At 39.4% G+C, this 23,302-nt stretch overlaps 1 protein-coding gene across 1 annotated transcript in view; it reads right to left on the bottom strand.

Annotated features, from left to right (window-relative positions):
* Positions 1-23,302, bottom strand: part of BANK1 (B cell scaffold protein with ankyrin repeats 1) — a 151,180-nt gene that overhangs the window by 18,448 nt on the left and 109,430 nt on the right. Inside the window, exons 9-11 of the mRNA XM_085325634.1 lie at positions 9,584-9,680; positions 7,701-8,018; positions 4,670-4,951 (exon numbers count right to left, since the gene is read on the bottom strand). Of these exons, the coding sequence (XP_085181760.1) occupies positions 4,670-4,951; positions 7,701-8,018; positions 9,584-9,680 (697 nt within the window). The remainder of the gene's footprint in view (positions 1-4,669; positions 4,952-7,700; positions 8,019-9,583; positions 9,681-23,302) is intronic.

The following is a 23,302-nucleotide window of genomic DNA, read 5'->3' as shown; positions in this document are numbered from 1 at the left end:
AAAAATCTTCCTGAATCAGTATGGCAAATGAGGCCAGTATCCCACTTCCCAAGCAGCTCCGTGGAAAGGGCCTGTACTGTTCTAAGTCAGCTAAGCAGTGGTTCCTACCATTTTATTCATGGGAAAACATCCCTAAGTTGAAGATACTTTTCATATTCACTGTAGGAAGGTACTGAAAAGGCCAAATATTTTGCAGTTTGCAGGGGCTCCAAAGCTTCAGTTTGGGGACTGCTATTTCAGAGCATTTAAACAATCTGCCTAATAGGAATTTCTAACTCAGGACGCAATCGCTATTGTTCCCAGTAATCAGCCTGTTAAGTTTCCAAGACGCTAGCAATTCTGTGCTCAATTACTGGTTTTGTTTTTTTTTTAAATTGCATTTGGGTTTATGTTGTCAGTGCTGTACATAAAATATTCTGCTTCCCTAAAAATACCCACTGGCTGCTACTTTTGCTGCATACCCTGTGATTTTGATGAGCAATGGGTATGAAATTTGTTCTCTTCTGGAATAGTAACCGTTTTTCCCACTTTTAACCCTGGTGCGAGTCTTATAGATAAGCTATCTGTATATAATAAAACGTTTTCAATGCACAGAGGAGAAATGCATTTCTTCAGGGATTTACGAAAGGTTAGCAAAGCGACAAAGGCTATAGCACACGAAGCAAAGTAGTAAATGGTTGTTTCAGACTTCCTCTAGTGACGTACGAAGCAAATGGAGTTTTATTCATGCTGTTGTAGGACAGGTGTCCATGCTGCAAAGAACCCCATGGTACTGGTGGTCTCTGATAAGAAGTAAACGACTGAGCAAGAGTAATAATATAATCCTGTAGGCMCAAGGCAATCTGGGTAGGTCAGACTTCAGAAATGCTAAAAAGGCATTATAGGAACTCTTGCACTTGTTTGGAGAACATACTGGGGACTTTGGTTTCTAGCCTAATCAATCTAGTATCAATAGGGAGCATTAAAATTTCACTGTAAAATGAAAACAAAACACCTCATACATTTATTTAACAGTTGTTTTGGCAGAACACAATAAAAAAACCCCATTGAAATAATCTACAATAGAATACTAAACCCTGAAGGAACGGAAAGGGAGCACACTAACAGCACATACCATCTGGACAATAAGCTATYTGGCACCAATTTGCACTCAGTTGCTTGACGAACCTTTCACATATAAGGCAGAATTCTTGCAACGGTCTAAATAAAACAATAACTATGTTCACTGTTTGTTAAAGATGCAGTACATTTAGCAGTGTCCAGTATTTTGCACTTTCATTATCATTTAAAATAAAGTCAACTAAAACTGATTTATGTCTTTCACTCACTTTTAAAATTTTCATGTATTTCTTAGATTTTATTTTTCAGAAAAGTCAAKTCAGCTGCTTGAGCTTCGCAAACTGTGGTAGTTCAGTTCAGTTGCCACAACTCACACCACTGAGTGTCTACAGCCTAGGTTTCAAAGTGTGCACCATGCTCTGACACAGACTCTAGAAATGGGTTCGTGAAGACCTGAGCTCATTTGCTGTAATGCAGCAGTTCCAGGATTCTGTTCTGCAGAGCACCAAGTGCTAATCCACACAAAGCAGGTTTTTAGCATAGTGTGAACTTGTGTTTCCATGTATTTTAAAGCTATTTCTTATTACAAAGAGGGCTATTGTCTAGCTTGCTTTGTTGTTATCCTCATGGAAATTCCACCACTTTTGCCTAAACCAGAAGATACTCTTTTGCATCTTCACTGATCCACTACTCTTACTGTATTTTTGGCAGATAAATGAGCCCAGATTTTTCCCTCACTTCTGTGGATGCAAAGATGGCAAAAAGAAATCCTGTTCCCGCATCTCTGCATAGCAGTTGCACAGCAGCGCCAAGAGTCGGAGAATGAAGCTCGTTCATTCTGTGAACTCTCGAAGCACCCGGGGATCTAATTACCGGTCGCCTTAAAACAGCCTTCCTTTGCATGTGCTTTGTGATCCCTTCTCTAATCACATTTTTTTTTTCTCCATAGGACATATGTCTTACTCAACACCAGCAGAAAACCGTTCTGAAGATCAGAGCTGTGCAGTGAAGACGATTTGTTTCTCATAGGAATAGTATTTAATTTGTTTTAGAAGTTGTAAGATACTTAAGTGAACAGAGAGAGAATACAGAATGGCAAAGGATGTCTCGGGTTAAGTAACAAAAAGCTGCTCTGAGGAATCAGACTTTTCCCTCCAGCAAAGCTTCTGAGTAGGTGCCACACACGGCACTTTAACAAGCCATCCCATTTCTATGTCCCTTATCTTAGGGTGCTGACTAGACACATGAAGGGTTTAACTTGAAGTTCCAAGTATTCATACTGGCAACTGAAATCAAAGGAGATCTCTGCTTTGAATGAAGTATTATATAGTGCTGCTAATCTCAAACATCAGATCACAATAATTTTGGAGCAAGTATCCAAAACCTCAAAAGAATACAGTGAAAATTAACTGTTTTATCTGCACAGGAGGGTCTGAAACAACACAGTGTAACTAGGGCAGGAATTACATTTTATCAACAACAAAAATGAAAAATGCACTGACCAGTTTTGCTTCTCATGCTCACTCATTTTAAATACTAAATGGAACAAAATACTGTGCTACATACGTACGAGTAAAAATTTAAAAACTATCACAGTGTGTGTGGCAGGGAGAAAGAAGTAAAACTGCAAAACTATCTGAATTTTAACTTTCCAATTATTTAATGTTGCAACTTCAAGAATGCTCTTTTTAACATAATACCTGAAAACAAAACCTGAAACTATCATAATTGCATGAGGAATTAAAAATGTGTCTATACACTAGTCAGAGTAATTTTGTATTACACCAAACAGAATATATTATAAAACCATCATTGCAAACACATCCAAATTTAATGATCGACTGAAATGTAATTGTATGGTTCTTATAGTTGAAACAACTTTTTTTTGATTGCAAGTAGTTTTAATATAATAAACTGGAAACTGGCATATTAGTAGACTGGATGAAGAGTTTTTTAAATCATCATGGAGAAGGGCAAAAATTGCCAATACAAGTAGCAGCTGAAGTATTCTGGCTGGATATACCWGTTCGGTCTAAAATGTCATTGGCTATCTTGAGAATTGAAAGCAAGAGGAGGAGAAGCCACAAATCTAGGATTAACATGACATCCAGAAGAAGTAAGGGCCCAAGTAGGTAATATCACATTTTTCTTTTCTTTCTGGAACATTTTCACTTTGCTTAGTTATTATATAAGTGAATGAACTTGGGACAGAGGCTGATTTCACAGCACAGTAGGAAAGGAATTTGCTTACCACTGCTTGCTTATAAAACCAAAGTTTAAAACCTTGGGCTCATATATACATGGAGTAAAAAAACCACAGTCCCAACAAAACAGTTACTCCGATAGTCTCTTTCTTAGTGAATAAAGTAGAAATATTCCTGTGCAGTAAAAGGCAGTAAAGGCAATCTTCCAGCTAATACAGCTTCACAGTAAAGGTTTTCAAACCACCCACTCATTTCTGATAATGGAGGACCAAGATTTGAGGTGCTGCTCTACCCACCTCAGTAAAAGCAGCTATTTCAAGATCTTTGTACTTGTAACAAGTCCCTGGTATACACTGGTTCCTGGTTTAYTCTTTAACTGCTGTACTGATTTATACTTACACTTCCCAAACATGCTGAATAAAGAGCAACTAAATGCTGAACACGTTAGCCCACACATTCTCGCCTTCACCTAAGTGCCATAAGGCTGGAGGAAGGCAGCTGGGTAGGAAGAATAAAAGAAATCACTGGTTGGAATAGGGGTGAAGGAGGTAACTCCTCTGTACTCGTTAGAATGATTTTGGGAGTGTTGTCCCTGTTTTAGCACAAAAGGATGGCGTAAGTAATCTACTGGTGTCCCTTTCAGCCTCTTTTTCTACAGTTCCTTCTTATGCTTAYGCTCATACAATCAGCAGAGTCATGTACAGGAGGCTGGAAATGCAGAGAGTATGTATTTGGGGGCTTACATGGAAATACTCTTGCTGCAAGTTCACAGGAATTCTTTCTGTTATTTTGAAATTTGGCTTCAATCTCAGTTGCACTAATTGATACCTGGAATCTCCTCCAGCCTTGCATTTCCATGAATAAGCTCAAGAAAGTCCACCAGTTTTCACAGGAAAGGTAAAAGGATGCAACCCTTCCTCCAGGTAGCAATTTTTAGCATCTCCTTACATTAAATAAAGGATATTTGAAAGAGAAATTCTCACACAGACATTTTCCCCTATTACTCTTACAAGAAAAACAAAATCTGTCTGAAATATAACTCCTACAATTAAAAACACAGTTTGATGAAAAGACACAGAACGGACAGGCATACAAACAGCATATTCTGTATCACAGTGTTATGAGAACACACTCATAGCTAGCCCAGTGATTCTTAACCTTCTGTCATACATTTACAAAATTAAAACAAAAAAGTGATGTTATCTTAGATGCAAAATGAAAATCAACTGCAGTCAGAGAAGTTTTCCGTGCATTTAAAGGTGAGAGCACATTGACTGAATCAACCGATTTTTTGGTTTGAAAGTTACTGAACAAAGATCTCTATCTTTTAGAAAAATATTATTCATCAGATAGAATGTACACATCCATATTCTACCAGCAAATATTTGCAAAGAAGCAATACTAACCTTGTACTATATAGGGAGTGTTCTCCTCTCTGACTGGTGAACATACAGGACGAGGGGCAGGAGCTGGAGGCCTGTTCACAATAAAAGACCTGCGTTCTTTCCTTTTCTCCTCCTCATCATCAGCCAGTATCATATCGTACACAGATTCATCCAACTTAGCAGAAGTGTACGGATCCTCCTCCTCCTCATCTCCCTCGCACGTGTCTTSGTCTTCTCCACAGCACGCTGTTATGACTCCATCACCGTGTTCTCTTTCACTTCTGTTTTCCATCAAATTCCTCTCTGAAAAAGAGAGGAATTGTGTTCAGTATACAGATTAAGCAAAGGAGATTAAGACTAAATCAGTGTTTTAGATTTTTCTCATGAAAGTTGGAGTCCTAACTTCACATGTAAGCTGAAGTGCTCAGATTTTCAGAAGTTCTGATCATCTAAGTCAACAGAGAGGATTTTCCAAAGGAATACTTCCAACTTCAGGGCCTCTTCATGATTTCACCTCAGATTATGAAAAATGGATGGTTACGGATTGGTCCCCGAATAAATGACCTTATTTAAWAGAAATATTGGGTACCCTGGTTGCTCCTACTGGAGTCACACAAACATGTTCTTTAACATTCAAGTGAATTAAGTGGCACTTCTGCCCCTGGCATTTTGGAAAGGCTATTTGTTAGTTGTTTCAACAATGACTTARGAATTGAAACTGGTTTTAGAAAATGTCAGGTTTTATCCTTCCAACATCTTCAATGTCTCATTTGTTTTTGAGGATTTGACTAAGATGTRCTGTAGGACAAGATGGGGGGTGGAAATCAAAAAAGACCCTTATAATGCGTTTGAAATTTATGAGCTCTTGTAACCTATCCTAAGAATATCCAAATCCACACACCCAAATAACTTCCCCGAGCCACTATTTCTTCTGTATTCTATTTCATATATTGCATTGTCCAACTAATCAGAACTTGCTTTCAATTCGCTTTTATAGCTTTTAAAAGGAATTAATAAGGTTCCTGTACCTGTGTTTGTTTTAATTTATTTGTATTTAAAAAATCCACAAACTCCTAAGAATTAGAAGCCATTACTGAGGCTCCTGATCCCATAAASGTGTATGACTTCCTTGTGCTGATCACCCATCTTCACTGCGCAAACAGATGATCCGCTTGGAATTTTTGTACTAGGCCATATTTTCTCTTGTGTTGTAGTCTTCTGCCTKTACAGGTGTTATCTGATGAACTAGGCTACAACCATAACTGGTGTTTTAAATCCTTTAGCTGCTATTTAAAGAATTGTTTTTATCTGTTTAGGAGTTCAGAAAAGCTCAATGATCTTTGTAAGTGTGGTATAAATGTAATTTATAAATGACATATTATTAGTATATATTCTGGCTAAGATATAAAAATGTTTTTACAAAACAAATGTGATGAATACATCTGCCTTATTTAATATGAAAAATATCTAGTTTCCATGATACTGTAAAAGTGCCATTTCTGTCTTTGTAGGTTTTTTTTTTTTTTTTTTTTTTTTTTTTAAACTCGCACAGGGGGCACTCTCATGCCACTGCCAAAAGAAAGATACTGCAAGAGAGCTGAACTCTGACTTGCATTTTAGGTATTCCACAGCAACATTTTCAGTAAGTGGCTGACTAAAAATATGTAGCAGTGACTCACTGCAGCTCGTCTTTGAAAAGCAACTATCATCCCAATTTAGAGAATTTCTGTTATTTTCTCCCCACCACTAAAGCTAAAATGATGACACTAAGGCTAATGCTTCAGGAAAAGCATAGCATGTCTTAAAGGAATGATTCAGACAAGAATCTTTTTAGATGAACTCTGCTTTACCCTTGGACTCAGCACAAAATCCAGCATAGTAGAGAACCTTTCTCTGCTAATATCCATATACAGACTTTTATATCAAACCTATAATAATAAATCCTGTATTCAAAACCTGCCCCCCTCATTTATGCACTTACTCATCTACCTTTGAATATTTCATGGAAAAGAGAGGGTATTTTAAACAGTAATTTCACTCTGCCGGTCTTTCTTTTAGAAACTACCTGTGAATTCCCGTATGTAAACAGCTTTTTCTTTTACAGTAGGAAACAGGAAGCAGAAAACCTGGAAGCAGGCTATAAGGCTAGAAAGTTATTTCTGAGTACTTAGGTGAATGCCAGAAGTGCTTAGAGATGGTAATTTAGGTCTCTCATAGGTCACACAACATTTAAAATTAAATTAACAGTATTAAGCTTTGCAGCAAACTCACAAGTGACTTGTGTGCACGCTTATGAATAGTGTCCCTGACAAGCAATCATATTTTTTTTCCTGAATATTTAAGACTGGTAGTTAGCTTTAAGTCTTTCTTATGTATATATTTTTTTCTAATGAGAAAAAATGATAATCACCCCTTCAGAAACAGATGCCACCAGTATTTTAGGCTTTTCATGCTTGAATCAAACTGCAATGCTTTAGATTTTTACTCAGGAGTCAAATTATTTAAAATAAGAAAAAGAAAAGAAAAAAGCATAGCATTTCATTAAAGATCATGATTGCTCCCTCTTGTCAATGTACAACAAAATATAGTGTTGCACTTATAACCACAACATTGACTAAAACATAATAAAATACTGTTATTTCTCCCACACTGTCACCGTCTATTAATTCTACCTGCGAAATTCCTAACTGTATTCAAAATAGTATTTCATATTTTTAAATGGTGGCTATTTAAGTCAACTTGCCAAAATATAAGCAATGTTTTAAAACCTCTGTTGTAAATGCAATCCATCGTGTATTATTTGGCAGTTCTCTGAGATGGGCAGAAGATCCGGCACCCGAGCAGAGCAGTCCCCACTACAGTGTTAGCTGTCATTCTGGGTCATGCTAATCTCGATGCAGTAGAGTTGATAGCCATATACTCGCTTTACAGAATTAGGGCCATACTGTCTAGCTGCTACTATTATAAGTGATTGTACACAATCTCTATAGCAGCACCTGATCCAAGTGTGTGCATATGCTTTTATTGGGGTTTTTTCCTCCYGAGATCATACCTTGCGACAAGCTGTGCAGATCATCCTGTCTTAGGGTGCCAGGCAGRTTTCGAGGGGGAAGAAGGGGTGGCCTCTTACAGAAAAAAGAGTCTCTTCTGTTCTCCTCAGGACCATCATTACATACGTTGGCATACAAACTGTCAGGATTGCTGTCGAAGCTGTATGAATCTTCCCCTACTTCATCTTCTTCAYGTTCTGTCTCAGTTTCTTTCCCGCTATCTTCTACATCATCGTTCTTTTCTACATCCACCTCAGCTTCTCTTTGGCATCTTGATCCAATCCCATGCTGATCCCCTGGGTTCTGCTTGGCTTTTAATGCTGAAGAATGCATTATTTCATTTAAAATTTGCCATCTGGAAACACTTCCTGTTTCAAGGTTTTCCACAGAAGTAACAAAATGGCTAATAAAACTTTCATGAACTAATACAGTAGGAAAGCTGTCAAATACACACTATCAGTGGACAGCTTTTAAAATATTCACCAGATCAACCGTGGAATTTTTTATTATATATTGCTACTCTGGCACGCAACAACTTTGTGCATGCAATGTGTTAAATTTTTCTAGAGTTATTGGCAAATGGAATCACACACCTTGCTCTGCAATTTGCATTACCTGATTTTCAGTGCAGCACAGCATACCAGTTAGTAAAATAAAACCATAGCTCACCCAGCTGTGCAACTTGTTCTTAATACCCTGTGGAGGCTGGCTGCTTGTTTAAATCTCTAAGATAAAATAAAAACATTGCCCTTGGGAGATGAACTCCACTTTCCTGTGGAAACTGAGCATTTATATTGTTAGTGACCCATGGACCATGGAACAAGAATACAACAGAGGGATGTACAAGTGTAAATTTTCACCACTATGTATAGTGTCAAGCTTTGGGTATTTGACTTAAGCAACGTAACAGAGCAAATTACACAGCTCCTTCAGCAGCTTTATAGCCAAATGTTTAACAGGTAATACACAGCCCTTGAGGTAAGTCTTCCATTCAGAGTTACCCTTTGGAAAGGCCTTTCTTTCACCACTGATTAAAATGGGAGGTTAGGGCTGGTTAACACAGTCAGCTATTATGTTCTGTGTTCTCCCCTCATGTGTCCATCCCAAGGTGACCCCATATACTGTGGAAGTGTGACAGAGACAGCAGAAGTGTGACAGGGCTAACCAGACTTTTAGCTCACAATTTCTTGGTGTCTACTGCCTGCCCAGATGTGCTAAAGCAACAGGCTTAAACTTAGCAAATGAGCAGCAGTTTCATACTGAATATGAGACAGTTAGAAAGATAAACTTTTCAACAAACAGATAAGATGAAAACAGGTTAGCTTTGCTTTATAGACACGTGATACTGTGAGATACACATAACTATAAGAAATTGCCATCAGTAAATGCAAACCAAACAAGTTTGCTGCTTTCAAGGGGAACATATATGACTACATGCACAAGCAACAAGCTTGTGATCAACCTGTGCTTAGATGTATGAAGAGCAGGCTGCAAAAAGTTCACTCTCCAGGCCTCCACCCAGGAGCCAGTCACACCTGCAGGCAGCGTCTCTCCCCATACAACAGCTGTTCTCTAAGAGCTCGGAGAATTCCGCCGTCTGCCAGGTCACGAGCAGATACCACCTGTTTCCAGAACTTACCAGGAGGTGCGCTTACACGGAGGTCTGTTTTACAGAGCCATGACTGTATTAGCACAACTGCCTTCCCCTTCTCCCAGGACATCTGCCCACCCTGGAAGTTGTGGTAAAATGTGGAGATGGAAAGCATTCAAATAATTTGGCCCCATCATTTGTATTTAATCTCACAGAATCTCCAGATTTCATTATTTCTTACTTAACACAGCACATGATATGTTACCTATAAAGCTGTCTCACAGCATGACTTACCAAYGGCTGGTTGAGTTTCGGAGCCTAACATAAGGACGTAAGTGTCATCCTCTTCCGCTTCCTCCTCACAGCTGGTGAGGTTATCTGCTGTATTAAACTGGACAGAAAAAGCAGAGTATATGTTTTAGTGATGCAGTCTCCAAGCAAAGGCATGCAGCATCAATGAAGAAACATTATTCTGAGAAGAAACAGCTACAATTCCTTCATTTGATTCTGTCCTAAACCTCCGCATATTTTGAAGAGACTTCTTTTCTAACTGCACTCTCAGCTATTTATAAAATCCCTAACATCATTTTAAGGAGGCAGAAACACAGCATGTTGGTAACTGTTGTGGTATACATACCTACAACAGACAGAGTGAATGTGTCTGGGTACACAAGGTACTGACATGAAGCGACATCCAAGTTTGCACAGCAGTACAGCTGTGTTACYTCCAGGATTCAGGCTAACTCCTCTTTGCTCAGCACTCTGCTGGGCTGCCAGACATACCCTCTGTTCCCTGCTGTGATGCACCCATAGGCAATAGGTGAGATTCCTAACAGAAAAACAGAAGGTCTCTAGGGCATTACTGAATAGCCCAGGACTTGCACACTACCACAGTGTGCAAGAGATCTCTGGAGACCTCATTACAAACAGTTCTGTATCCTGCTGCAACGGTACCAAAAGCCACACATGCACTGAAGAASCATCAACGGGGCTGCGAAACATGTTAGCAGGTTTGCCGCAGTGCTCCAGCTTGGCAAAGCTTTGTTTCTTGATCCTYTAGAAAGCTGTTATGTTCACACACACAGCACCATTCAAAATTAGCCCCAGGAGGGTCTGAACATTCTTCTCTAAAACTTTATCACTGAGTAAGCACAACCAAGTCCTCAATGATTATTCAAGAAATTGGAGTCACAAAAAATTAAGCCTCTGGGTTAACATTTGAGTACAAGTAGGGTAACAGTGTGTTCCATGTATCATGCAAAATTAATTATAAGCAGATTAGTGGACAGTAAAGAAGGACAACTGATGAGTCGTTATACCCTTCTGCATGGCACAGAATGATTCCTATGAGCTTGTGCCAGACTCTCTAAAAGATCCTGTTCCCAGTATCCATCTACCTCCTGGCATCTATAGTCACTCTGTCTCAGGAACTGAGAATTCTCAGGCCACAGAGTGAAAGTGGAAAAAATTGGGAGAAATTGTGTATATTTCTGRGGAACTGAGAATGCCTTTTCCCTGCCGCTCTTTGTACATGGTTATCTCACAGGTGCCAGTCTTTATAAGAGTGCAGCCAGTAGATTCTGCATCGAGGCCTCCCTTGCACGCTTTACTTAGCTGTTTGAAGAACATACCTAGATCTCAACAAAGCTATACTACCCCCAACAATAAAGTGTTAACCTCTATCTTCTAAGCGCACTTAACRTTTATATAGTTTATAGACTCTTCTGTTCTGCCTCTAAATCCCTGGAAGTTAGAGCTTTGCAGAATATAAGATTGAGGCCTGTATGTGCTAAATACARCTGTGTAGTTGGGAAAAAGAAAAGGCTCCGAAAAGTTCTATATTTCTCCAGTGGCACACAAGATCTATGAAGAACAGAACCAGCATGTGGTGAGAGCGCTAGATGGATTACACTCTCTCACTACRACAGGGGAAGGCCACAACAGAGAAATACTTTCAAGGTGTTTACTTTTCTCTTTGCAAACAGAGAGCATCCATGGATATATAGTTCACAGAATGAGGTCAAAAGAGAGACAGGGAATTGAGCCAYTTTTACAATTCATTAGCTGTCCACCTCTGGCAAGGGGAGGCAACAAACCTCACTGTCTTATTTTCACYGTAGATATTTTTCAGCTGAAGGAAATCTGGTGACTCACAGAAAACCTATAGGTTAATAAGTGTCCTTAAAACCTGACCATTTCAGAAGATGGAAGTTGCCCTGCCCCTCTGGCTTAAGGGCTGCTTGATGATGCTGAATCTTAGAGAATCCAGAAGGCAACTGAGAAGTTTAGGTTATAACCTGACTACACTTCTTTAAAGTTTCCTGGAGCTGACACACACAGAAAGGTGAGCTAGATGGAAACTGTGTTTAACTAAATCTGTTTATACTAGAAAAAATTCTGTATAATTTGTAAATTAAAGACAAACCTCTTGCGACACTGGGCATGACAACAGTGGTGCAGTTGAAAATGGTGCAGAGTCTGCAAAGGCAGGAGCTTGTCCTCACTTGAGAATGGGAAGCAACACAGCTGACTCCGAACAACGCCGTGGCTGAGCCTGCAAGCCTTGTCACGGCGCCCTGCGCGGCTGCGCTGCTTTGGGGACGACACTGTCTTTCATATGGGCTGTGTCGCCTAACGGGAACGCAACGGCGTGGCTRGCTTGGCCTTTCTGCAGTAGTGTTTAGGGTGCAGCGTACAGTAGCCACACAGACATTAAACTCTCTTGACCCTCTTCAACTGGAAATGGCTTTTGGATTTACATAGAGATTTCTTAAGGGTGTAAAGTCACATGTCAAGGGAAGAACTAATTTGCTAGAAACCCATATTACAAACAAAGATGAAAAAAAGCTGTTGTTGTCAGGATAATAACTACTAGAAAGAGCTCTGAAGGTTTGAAAMCCTAGTTTGCAAGTTAGTAAGTAAAATCTGGTTACTCCAAGATATTACAAGAACGTTGGAACTGAAGGGCCTCTCAGAGACTGATGTTGTTTTAAGTCTAACATTAAATGCCACCTCTTCATGACGAAAGGTAGGTATTCCCCTTTCTTTCAGTTATGYATTTAACTGTCTTGATTAAGCTTCATGCTGAGCTAGAGACTTTCAAAAAGGCAAAATTTTGAATAGCTTCAAAACTGTCCCTCTTATGCAAAGGCTGCATTGATTCACTTCAGTTATTCTTTAGGAATGCCATTAATGAAATGATTATAACCATACTGTCAGGATTTTCAGCAATGATCTTACTGAAACACTATCCTTTTAAATGCATGTTTTCTAAAGATTTCCTTTTTCTTCTCATACAAGGGATTTTTTTATCCCTTAAAAATACTCTTCCCCAGTGAATATGTACTGACAGAGAATACTCTTGGCAAGAGCCCACAGCYGATAAAATTTGGTGCCTTGTATTTTCTTGCACAGTGAGGAGCTAAGTTAAAGTACACAGAGGTACGCAGAGGAATYTAATCCAACAGTGATACTGGATATAGTGATTGTAGGAGTGAGAAGCATCTGGACATCAGCACTTCACTTATAAACTCATAACTTAAATTTATAAGTTTATAAGCTACAAGTTTGTAACTTATAAACTCATAGGTAAGTCTATCAATCAAAGTTCACATCAGCCTTTACATATACCATATGAATATACTCATACTTTGYATTCCTAGAAACAAAGTAACACAGAACACCTCATGGTACCCTGCTCAATAGCTTGCAGAATCAAGAACTTCATACTTAAATTGGGCCTGAGGCAATGCTTAGGGTAATAACTCATCAATTCAATTGATTCTTAAGTGCTGGCCTCCACCATCTTCCAATTGCCTCTTTATTAATCGTCCTCCTTCTCCAGAAAATTGGCTCTTAATAAGTAAGGTTGAATCTCAAGTACGCGTGTGTGTGTGTGTGTGTGTGTGTGTGTGTACACACTATACATTTTACACAGAATAATTGCATCATCCATGAGTTTAAAATCAGAATCATGTGTCTCTATGTTACCTTCTTTACTAACATTACTTAAAAAATTTTTTTGTAACAAGAGACTTCCATGTCTCTGCCATAATTTCAGAATTCATCACCTGTAACCCCAACTGTTGATTATCCTCCCATTTTTTCCAGGCTTTTTCTCCCGAAGTCACAGCTCTCTCTTCCAGCATTCAGTGTCATTAAGTTTGATAGACCACATGCTGCGTTCATAATCTCTTTAAATCTGAACAAGGTATGTTACTGGGAAGTAGGAAATCCTTTACCAGAACCACTTACAATGCTAACTGAAAGGTGTACTTTCTGTGTGGCTCAGAAGTGAATTGTTCCATTAAACACCACAACTTAGACTATTAGGCTATCCCTCCAAGTAATTCAGGCTCTGTCAAACCTACCAGGATATACTTAGCAGCAGTCTCCCCAGATGTTCTCTGCTTCAGGGTGAAATAACATTTCTGCATCCTGTGTAAAGATGCCTGACATCACGCGTCCTTTCCTCCTTGAGGCATGCTTCTCTTTCCTGAAACTCAGGGCAGTATTGGCTGAGCTATGAGACTCTCTTTACCCCTCCAGTAAAAATTATTTTTCCTGTAACCAGTGTATCCAGTAGGAAAGCATGAGAAATGCAGCTTCCTATGGCCAGTCTCTCAAAGCCTGTGATTTATAGGCTTACCCTAGGCCACATCTCAGTTCTAATACTAATCTTAATGCTAAACTAATTCAATTTGCACACCTCAGTCAGTCCATCTGTCTACTGGTTTTTCTTCATTAAACCTTATTCTCAGAGAAGCAAGACTTCAAACACTAGATTAAACTGAAGGTGCTGCCTTTAATTTGCTTAGAACAAAGGCTATCTAATCCTCTTCTAGACTCTCCATCATTTCTAGTTGCTTCTTGGATAGCATTCAGGCTTGCTATCAGACATCTCTAAAATGCTATCCAGTCGCACTAAAGTCCATTCATTCAGASCTGAGATAGCTTCGGGTGCTTGACTTGTTTATAATACAGAGCCAAGACATTCCTTCTAATACAGCTCYCAGTATTCAACATCTGTAGTTCTGCCAAACGGAGCTTTGCTCTTTGACCTATCTCCCACTGCTCTGTGGCTCAACGTTTCAGATCAAAGGAGAGGACAATCTTGGTAAGGCCTGCAGGCATAACTGTATGGATCTTCCTCAAACTACCAAGTGATGAGATAACTTTGCCAATCACCTGGAGCTGAATCTGGGTGCATGATCACCTGAAGAGAGAGAACCAGTGTGGTTCTTTGAGATTCACTGGTCTGACAGAGCCAAGCTGCCTCCTCCCTCAGCTAATTTGGAGGTCTAATTCTCCTGGACCTTGAAGCTGTAAAGGCATGTAGAGCACAGGTGCAAGCAGAGTTGTGCTTTAAAAAAGATCTGACACTATGCGCATGGGTATATTGGTGCCTAGGCCTTTGGGGTCAGTGCAGCCCAAAAAAGCAGCCACAGTCTTCTCTAAAGCKCATGGTGAGCCAAGACCAAGGGGATGTGGACCCACTTGCACTTACATTCTCAGGGTCCATTGCAACTGAGCACAGACCTCAGTACTGCACATTGTTCTTTCATAAAAGTACGTAAAACCAATAGGCCTGGAAGCCTGGAAAAGATGTGCGCTTGGGACTTTTCTGTAACTGAATAAGACCATGCCCAACTATAAATCACCTTGCTGAATCATGGAGCYGAAAGGAATTTGAAAAATCTTTCTATTATCTAAATTGCTAATGGAATACGGACTAGAACAAGAACCAGGACATTGTGCAACCCTAATCAATAAGCCTTTCCATTTTGACAAYGAAATGTTGAAAATTAGCCTTATAAAAACATTTCTTATTTATTACTTCCTATTTCCCCTGTTAGCTGTGTTTCATTTTGTGCCTTTATAATGTCCTTAAGTGCCTGTGCTATACTTCTGAGTTTGCCCTTAGTAACTTGATAGTTTTCATTTCCTATGGACCTCCTTTTGGAATTTAGGGTTATTAGAGAGCAAGTTGGTCTCTTATGTTTTCAATCTTTCTTCCRCAATAAGGTAAGTTTGCGTTTCTGCTTCAGTAGCATTTCTTTAAAATGTCGCTTCTTTTTACCTCCTGTGAGACAGCACACGAGGAGGCTTCCTCACCAAATCTCTAATCTCACAGAAATATGTATTTTCCTGAAATCTTCTGCTATTATTTTGCAATTTCTCCATCCCATCATAGGGACTGTTCATTATAAGGTATGTTAGCTGCCTCTTACTAAGGTTACCTTCTCTCTGGGTAGTCTCAGTTAAGTTTCTCCTGACCGATTATGATCAAAGAAGTGAGTCCAGCAAGTCTATTGCAACTTTCGTACACTCTTGACCTTGGCACAAGCCCATGCATTGCTAGTACACTAACTCAACACTTTTTTCCCATTTCCCTAGGTCTATGCTTCCTGAACAAGCTGAACTATTTCATATAAGTTCATATAAGTTGTGTAAAATATCCCACCAGCTACCAGTTATGCAGATTAATTGTAAATCTGGTCATCTAAAGAACCATATASTTATCTTAATTTCTAAACTTTTTGTATTTTTATACAGCTACCTAAGTTTTTCTGAGGACTGGCCTATTATTCTCCTCCTTGTCCTTCCTTTAAACCTCTAAATGAAATTGTAAATAAGCTTGTGCCTTTCCAGTCTAAAAAAGATTCTTAAAAAGGTACTTASCGTAAGCAGCCAAAGTCTGAGTATATTTTTGACAACAACAAGCTCAAATATAATCATAAGTTCTTTAATCCAACAGAGGGAGTGATGCTTTTTCATCTATTCAATTCGAAGCAACAGCATGAACACCAAAATCAGATATGCTAGCTTCCTTCTGAAAAKAGAGTATGCTGGATCTCCTAAAAAAATCAGCTTAAATGAAAACAGTAAAACAGCTTCTATGCTCTCAAGTGTGAACCAGAAAGTCTTTTCCAGAGAGTTTAAAATAGAAAACAAGACACCTGATTTTCTAAAGTGACATAACTTTTTGATAATTTCATTTCATGTGACTTTCTGACCCAACGGAARCCTTACTGATCTCTTCACAAACTGCACAGCTGAAAACCCAAGATTGTTTCCAATAATTTGGCAAAGGTAATCCATAGAAAAAACTCTGATGGTCTTATCATAAAATCTACTTTCATGGATGGTAACCAAGACTGCAGAGGTGCAGAAACAGATAAAACATATTCAACATATCATTACACTTCACATTCTAGGCCCTACGTCAGTGTTTCTGAGCTCAGGAGTAAAAAACATTTTCTTAAATGTTTTCATCAGTTAGTGTTTCATTACTGACTCATTTGCTGTTCATGGCTAACAGATTCATTTGGAAATTCAACTCTCTTCCTTATCTAAACTTAAAGCATCATCATCATATATTTCTTAACCCTGCACTGCTTCCAAAGGCCTTCTACAGAGCCAACTTGTCTGCATTTTAATGTTAGCTGGTTCTGGATGGATGACATATCCACATTTCATTTAGAAAGGACTTAAATTCTGCAACAGTAGGACCAGAGCCTTATTCAAATAATGATTTTAAGGCTAAAGCTATGCCTTACTTGGGGGTAATTTCCAAAGAACGACAACGCAGACAACCTTGCCTTCCAGGGAGAACTGATCTAGGGATCAGCACTGGGAGCCCTTTCCAAAATACATGATTGTCCCTCTGGCCTACCTTTAAGAATTAATACTCCATGTCAGTTGCTCCTAGAAGACAGTGGCGACAATAAAAGACAGTGGCCTTTCCTCTGTTACTAGATATCAAGTGGCATACTTGGCAAGTTTTTTATTTCCATGGGAGGTGAACTGTTTTTGCAAAATCTAAAGACTTGTCCTATAGCCTGAGCAGGTGCTGGGTAGAGCAAGAGATCTCTCCAGTGTTTTGAAAGCTTTTTTAACTGAGGGGCTTCAGTGCATTCGTGRCCCATATGGATACAGGCCTCCCCAGGCAGGGATTATGGAGGTGTGAAACCCACAGCTTTCATGGAACACAACCCTTTCAGGTATTCAAGGAGGGCTTTAGGGAGACTCATCCTAGTTCCTGCATCCTTCCTACGGCACCATGATTTGCAGCTTTGAGTATACGTCCTTGGTCCTTTCTCCCTGACACCCGCAGAACCTGTTGAGTTAACCCCCTCCTTCAGTGTTGCTGGAAGCACTCAGCATTGAAAGATGCAGAAGCCTTCACCCGCATGCTACCACACTGCCTTCCACAGCTACTGCATCCTCTTGCTGGGAGTGACTATAACTATAGAGCAAAAAAGGAAGGAAATAGTGTAAGTCATCTCAGAAACTTAAGAGAGAAGAAATTACTTTCCTTAGATGGATGTTTCCTCCATTACTTTGTCATGTGTGTAGCAGACTCACTTTCTAAAGCAGTTGTTCTTGCTCTTAGTATGGAGAAATTGGAATGAAATACCTTTTTTTTTTCTCCCTCCAGGTGATTTGCTCATACTGCTCCTCAGAGCTGCCAGCATTGTCTGTTTAGCCCCCATATGCAACAACAGACATAGAAGGGCCTGGGAACATGCTGCCATTTGATACCCATCTTCCCAGTTGTCACTTCTTTTATTCCACCTTCCTGCAGTCTAGCCTGCAGTCAGGCCCTTTGGTATCGGCCTGTCACAGCTTTCCTGAATGCAAAGGTGAGAAGTAGATACATTCTGTCGGATGTTCTCCATATGCACTCCCCCTTCATAAAATGCAAACAGGCAGTTTGGCAAACAATCTCTCTCATTCAGTTCCACCTGTTTCCCTGAGCTGTAGCCTAGTGACCAGCCATTTCAGTTATAAAAATGTTTCTAACTCTCAAGTTTGCATTAATGTTACTAATATTCACATATTCTACAATGTAAAATATTCATCAAAGTATTGGGAGTATTTAAGTATTTATTACTCATTTTTCCCAGGGCCTTGTATGGGCAGCTGGAGAAATGACTGAAGCAGCCAGCTTCATAAAATTGATGGCAGGCATAAAGACAGAACCAACACTGCCGTTCATTAGCTTTATTAATGTTAAGTACYTTCAGTACCCTAGTACCTTGTCGGGTAACTCATGATTGCAAAAAATCAGATGATGAGACAATACAGATTTCTCAAAGCACGAGCTCACTGAAATTTGTTCAATSCTGTGTTACAATCAAAAAAGCACTAGAGAATCTAATCTGTTTTTCAAGCCCCAGTTCTACTGGGCAGGTGGGAAGAGAGGAGGTGGAGAAAAGTTTTGCTGCACATGTTCTACCAAAAAGGGCTGAGGCAGACAGCAGTTCTACAGCAGTGTGGGCTGAGCAGCCCGGGGGCTGGATCCAGCCTTTGAAATAGTTGAACTTGGCCTCCTGACCTCAGGAAGTCTTGTCTTATGAGAAAGCTGAAAACAGCCTGTATTATCCTGCCAGCCAACACTGCTGCCTTCTCCCGCTTGCTCCCTATCTGATGGAGCAAGCAGCTTGACGGCTGAGGTGCTCAGCATCCTCAGACAGCACGGCTGTGCCACCCTCCAGCTGCTTGGTGCTGCTGTACAAGGTGGGCCCTCGGCTCCCCCTTTCCCACAGCAAGTGGGCAAGCGTGAGCACCTTGGTGCCTCGGGTCCACGCTGCGTCTTGGCTCACTCACATCCCTGGTTGCCGCGGGGAGCTGCAAGTGCAGTGCTGCTGAGCCAAGAGGCCAGCATTATCACCCAGAAATGATTTAGAAGACCCTTCTCTCCTCTACTCGCTTACAGGAGAAAACCAAGAGTATGAAAAGTTCCTAGGATTGTTTTGTCACTGATGCTGTTCATTGCTCTATTTTCCATTATTTCCTCTTAGWTGTCTGTACATTATTGAGGCCTTGGGATATCAATAGAAGATTATAGCATCCACAGTGCCAATAACATCCGTTAGCCAGTCAAGCTAGAGGTAACTGGCCTGAACTTCTGCCACAGAAGTCAGACAGCAAAAAGAACTAGTATTTAAGATCAGTAACTGTACTTCTGAATAAAGTTGCCTATGAACAAAAGGCAATGATGACTCCATTACTTGAAATGACTTCTCAGAGTAGCAAGCAGTCATAATTTATTGCAATYCCCTCATGTGTTTCTAGTCCCTCATGCAGCGGCGTACACCATGTGGCTTTTTATCAGGTGACTGGGCATAATAAATGCAGCAGTTGTCACTTTTCAAATATATAAGCCCTCCCTCAAAGGTACACACAACTTCCTTTCAAAAATGTGTTCTCTTTGCCTACAAAATGCATCATCATCTTTCCCAGTGCCTAGATTTCACTTTTTAGGTCTTACGTGTGTGTAATTTATTTATTTGTCTATATGAGTTTCAATTTAAGTGCCTAGTTTCTCCTTTGCTCCTATTAGTTCAAATTAGGTTTATCGCACTGTGACCTAATGGACTGGCATATTTATTTGCTGACTCAATTAGCCCTAACAAATTAGAACAAGATGAATGCATACTAAATTAGGAAGAAGAGCAAGTAAGGTAATAGAATGGCAGTAAAAATACTGCAGCAATGGAGGAAACACCCCTATTTCTGGTGACRTTCACAGTAATTTGCAGAACAACTTCTGTACACAGTTTGCTGAAAGTCCTAATAGCTACCAGTTTTCTGCAACATTGAAAGATAGTGAAATATTGGAATTCTCAGGTCAATGCATTAAAAGTATATTAATGCACACTTAATCATACATGTGCAAGACACACACGATTACGCAGAATAAAAGAAATGCGACATGAAACATTTCACTGCCAAAATCCAATGATTTTGGGAGCAACTAGAACGAAATACATGACTGAAATACATGATTTGCAGCATATTAAGAAAACAAACAAGACTAAAACAACAATAGACACCCAACTTTGGTCTCAAATATTTTAATATGAGCAAAAAGAATTGCTTCATCTGAAGTAATCAACTGAAACCTAATCTATTGTCATCTATTGTAACTTCCTTCTGAGCTCTCTTACTAAACCAATTCATCTACGTGTCTGCCTTTAACTTCATTAGAAGCACATTTACAGCACTGCAGATCAGCCAAGTAGCAAGCCTCAATTGATCCCTATTTRCATCATTATTCTGTACAACTTCACACTTGCTTTGTATGCCTGTCTACAAACCACGGCAAACTTTCTGTAACTTTCTGTAACTTTTTKTAATTCTTCTAACTGAATTTCTGGAACAAAAAGAATCCCTCCCTCTGTTCAACTTCACCACCCTGACAAATAACCAATAAACAAAACCAAACAAAGTGAAAGCTTGGTGTATATATCCATAAATAAAGACCTCTTTGCATTCTAAAAGTTCATTTATTACTAGACAGCCTTCATAACTACAAATTTTACAGAGAGAGAGAGAAAAAGAAACTGCTATATACAGAAATGCTTTTCCATCAAATCAYGGCAGTCTCCATTTGAAGAATTTGTGCTCACTTTCTTTCTTCTAAGTATTTCTGCCATTTTCTAATCCAACTACTGAGTATCAAGGGATTTTTCTTTTGAGCATTCAAAAATAAAATGCCTACTCAGACTTATTTTAGCTCTTTTTTGCTTTAATGACAATTCTTGTTACTTCACTTTTCACACACCCACRCGACTTTTTGAAAGACTTCTGAATCTTGCAGAGTACTGATTCTGCTGAACAAAATATCCACTGCTGTTTGACAGGCTGTGTAATCACTGCAAACTCCACAAAAGCACTCCCATCTTGTCAACAAGTTTATTTTTCAATCTAGCAAGATACAAATTTTTCTTATTTTCCTTAATTTTGTCTGTGCAAAACAGTAACAACCCTTCTCTACAGAGCTTCTCTTTCACCAGATGACAATTACACTGTTTGAACTTCTAGTGTAGTTACTAACTTACTGCTCCCTTTGCAGACMGACTGACAGCAGAGAGAGAAGGTGGTAGGTAGATTCATTGAGTAGTATCTAAGGCTTGTGCACACACCAAGATAAGGAACCATTTCCATAAAGACACCCTATGGGAACCTGAATGTTTCCTCCCACTGATTCATGAAAGTTCTCAAGAAACAGTTGTCCAGCAGAAACCTGCCCCAGCGTAGCTTCATCTAGCCCCCACACCCCTCCAAAACTTTTCCTTTTATGGAACAAGAATGTTACAGATACTCTAGAGGTTCCTCTGCTGAAAAGAAAAAAGAGCATTTGCACTGTCTGACTGCTAGGTAGGGAATAACAAGACAGAGTTTTACATCTCATCTCCCTCCTATTTATTTCTGCATTTGTTTCTCCTAGATTTCAYATAGCTAAAGCATTTTTTCTCCAGAGCAAGAAAAGGCCCTCTAGCAATGAAGAGTTTTGTTTTATTCTCCYGGGCAACAGTAGGAAGGAAAAATAAGAATTTTGGCTTGTAAGGCATAATTATGTTTAGATGACCGTAATATGAACCAGTAGCATGAAATGTGTCAAACACTGCAGCGGCACAGGAGCTAAATGGGTACAGGGAAATGCATCTGAAAAGGTCACAGGCTAGTAGAAGAGTAACACTTGCAGATTTAGAGTAGCACAACTGAGCAGCTCATGCTTAAAAAGGAAGAGTGAATAACTGGCTTTTAATGAGGTATTGGGCCAGTGAAATAATCAATGATTACCTGGAAGGGAAGGAAGAAGATGGATGGGGCTGAGTAAATGCAGCACCCCTACCTACAGCCCCTGAGTCTTTCCACCCCTCTGCACTTTAATGAGGACAAACACGGGCTGACTGAGTGGAAGAAACTACAGTCTTTCAGGATGGTGCATTTCAAAGCCTCATGCTCCTGATTACTTAAAAGCATGTCATGCACTGGAGTCAAAGGCAGTTGCATGTATGCTGCTGGCATAACATCTATGATTTATCAGTGAGCTGTAGCTCTACAGCATAAATAAGTTATTTTTTATTTCCTGTCCTATTTTCTATATATACACACTGCATACAATGTTGCTGTGACAAAYAGATGCTATATTTTGTATTAGAAGAACCGCATTTTAGAGGCTGATAAAGTCACGACATTGTTTATGTTTTGCTCTCAAATAACAGAAATTTCTAAGCTCTCTGTTGTCCTCTGAGATTTAGCTTTTTGGCCCTGATCCTACTGCATACCGAGAAGTTTTTCTTCTTTCACAGAAACCAGTGGGTGTTTTACTCTGCCTAGCCTAGATTTTTCTATATCAAATTTAAGGGGAGTGGAATAAAGGACTTAAACCCGTGAAATACTGTGGTATTTCTACAATACATTCTGCACGCGCACACACACACACACACACACACACACACTATCACTAGCCAGAGTTTTCAGATACAGGTGCTTATATGCAGGTTCTTAAAACCATCGTTACATTCCTAAACAATAGCTAAGACAAAGAATGAGAACAGTAGTTGAAACAACAGCTATTATCTGTACTTCACTCAACTCTATTAAAAAGCTCCTGTTCTCAGGCTGCACATACGTACACCAGGAAAAATCATCTCATGAAACATTTCTTCTATGGGGAAAACATTGGTACAGCATTTGGCAAACTTAGGCTCTTTTTCAGAAACAAAAAATGGAAATAAAACAGAATTCTCCTTTTGAAACATATACCATGTAAATCACACCTCTAGGCAATCAGATAAATTATTAGCCTTTGAATGCATCCAAACTTGGTGCATGTATTAGTTTTCAGATTCAAGTATTACAAAATTGTTGCAAATATCCAGACCATTCTACATTATAGTKTTAGTTTAGGTACATCTTCATGTGTAAACTGAGGGCCAATGATACCGTGGTYGAAACAACAGAAAGGAAGTCAGAAGATAGGCTCTGCTAGAGACATCAGCTCTTTCTGCGAAATGGAGATGATAATTCACCTGCCTCGTTCAAGCGAAATTCTTTCCTTCTCCCMAAAAACAATCTATGCTTTTGATCAGTGACCTTTACAGTTTTCTTTTCAGTCAAATAATTTCTCTTTAAGATATTTCATTATTTTCATATATTTGTGCATGAGTTTGTTTTATTTGATAAGTTGGCTTTATATTTGCTACTTTTAAACTG

This window comes from Rhea americana, unplaced genomic scaffold (genome assembly GCF_003343005.1).
Source record: "Rhea americana isolate MKP2758 unplaced genomic scaffold, rheAme1 scaffold_99, whole genome shotgun sequence".
NCBI classification, from domain to species: Eukaryota; Metazoa; Chordata; class Aves; order Rheiformes; family Rheidae; genus Rhea; species Rhea americana.
The sequence above is the reverse complement of the archived record's forward strand: the minus strand, read 5'-3'. Positions and strand labels throughout refer to the sequence as shown.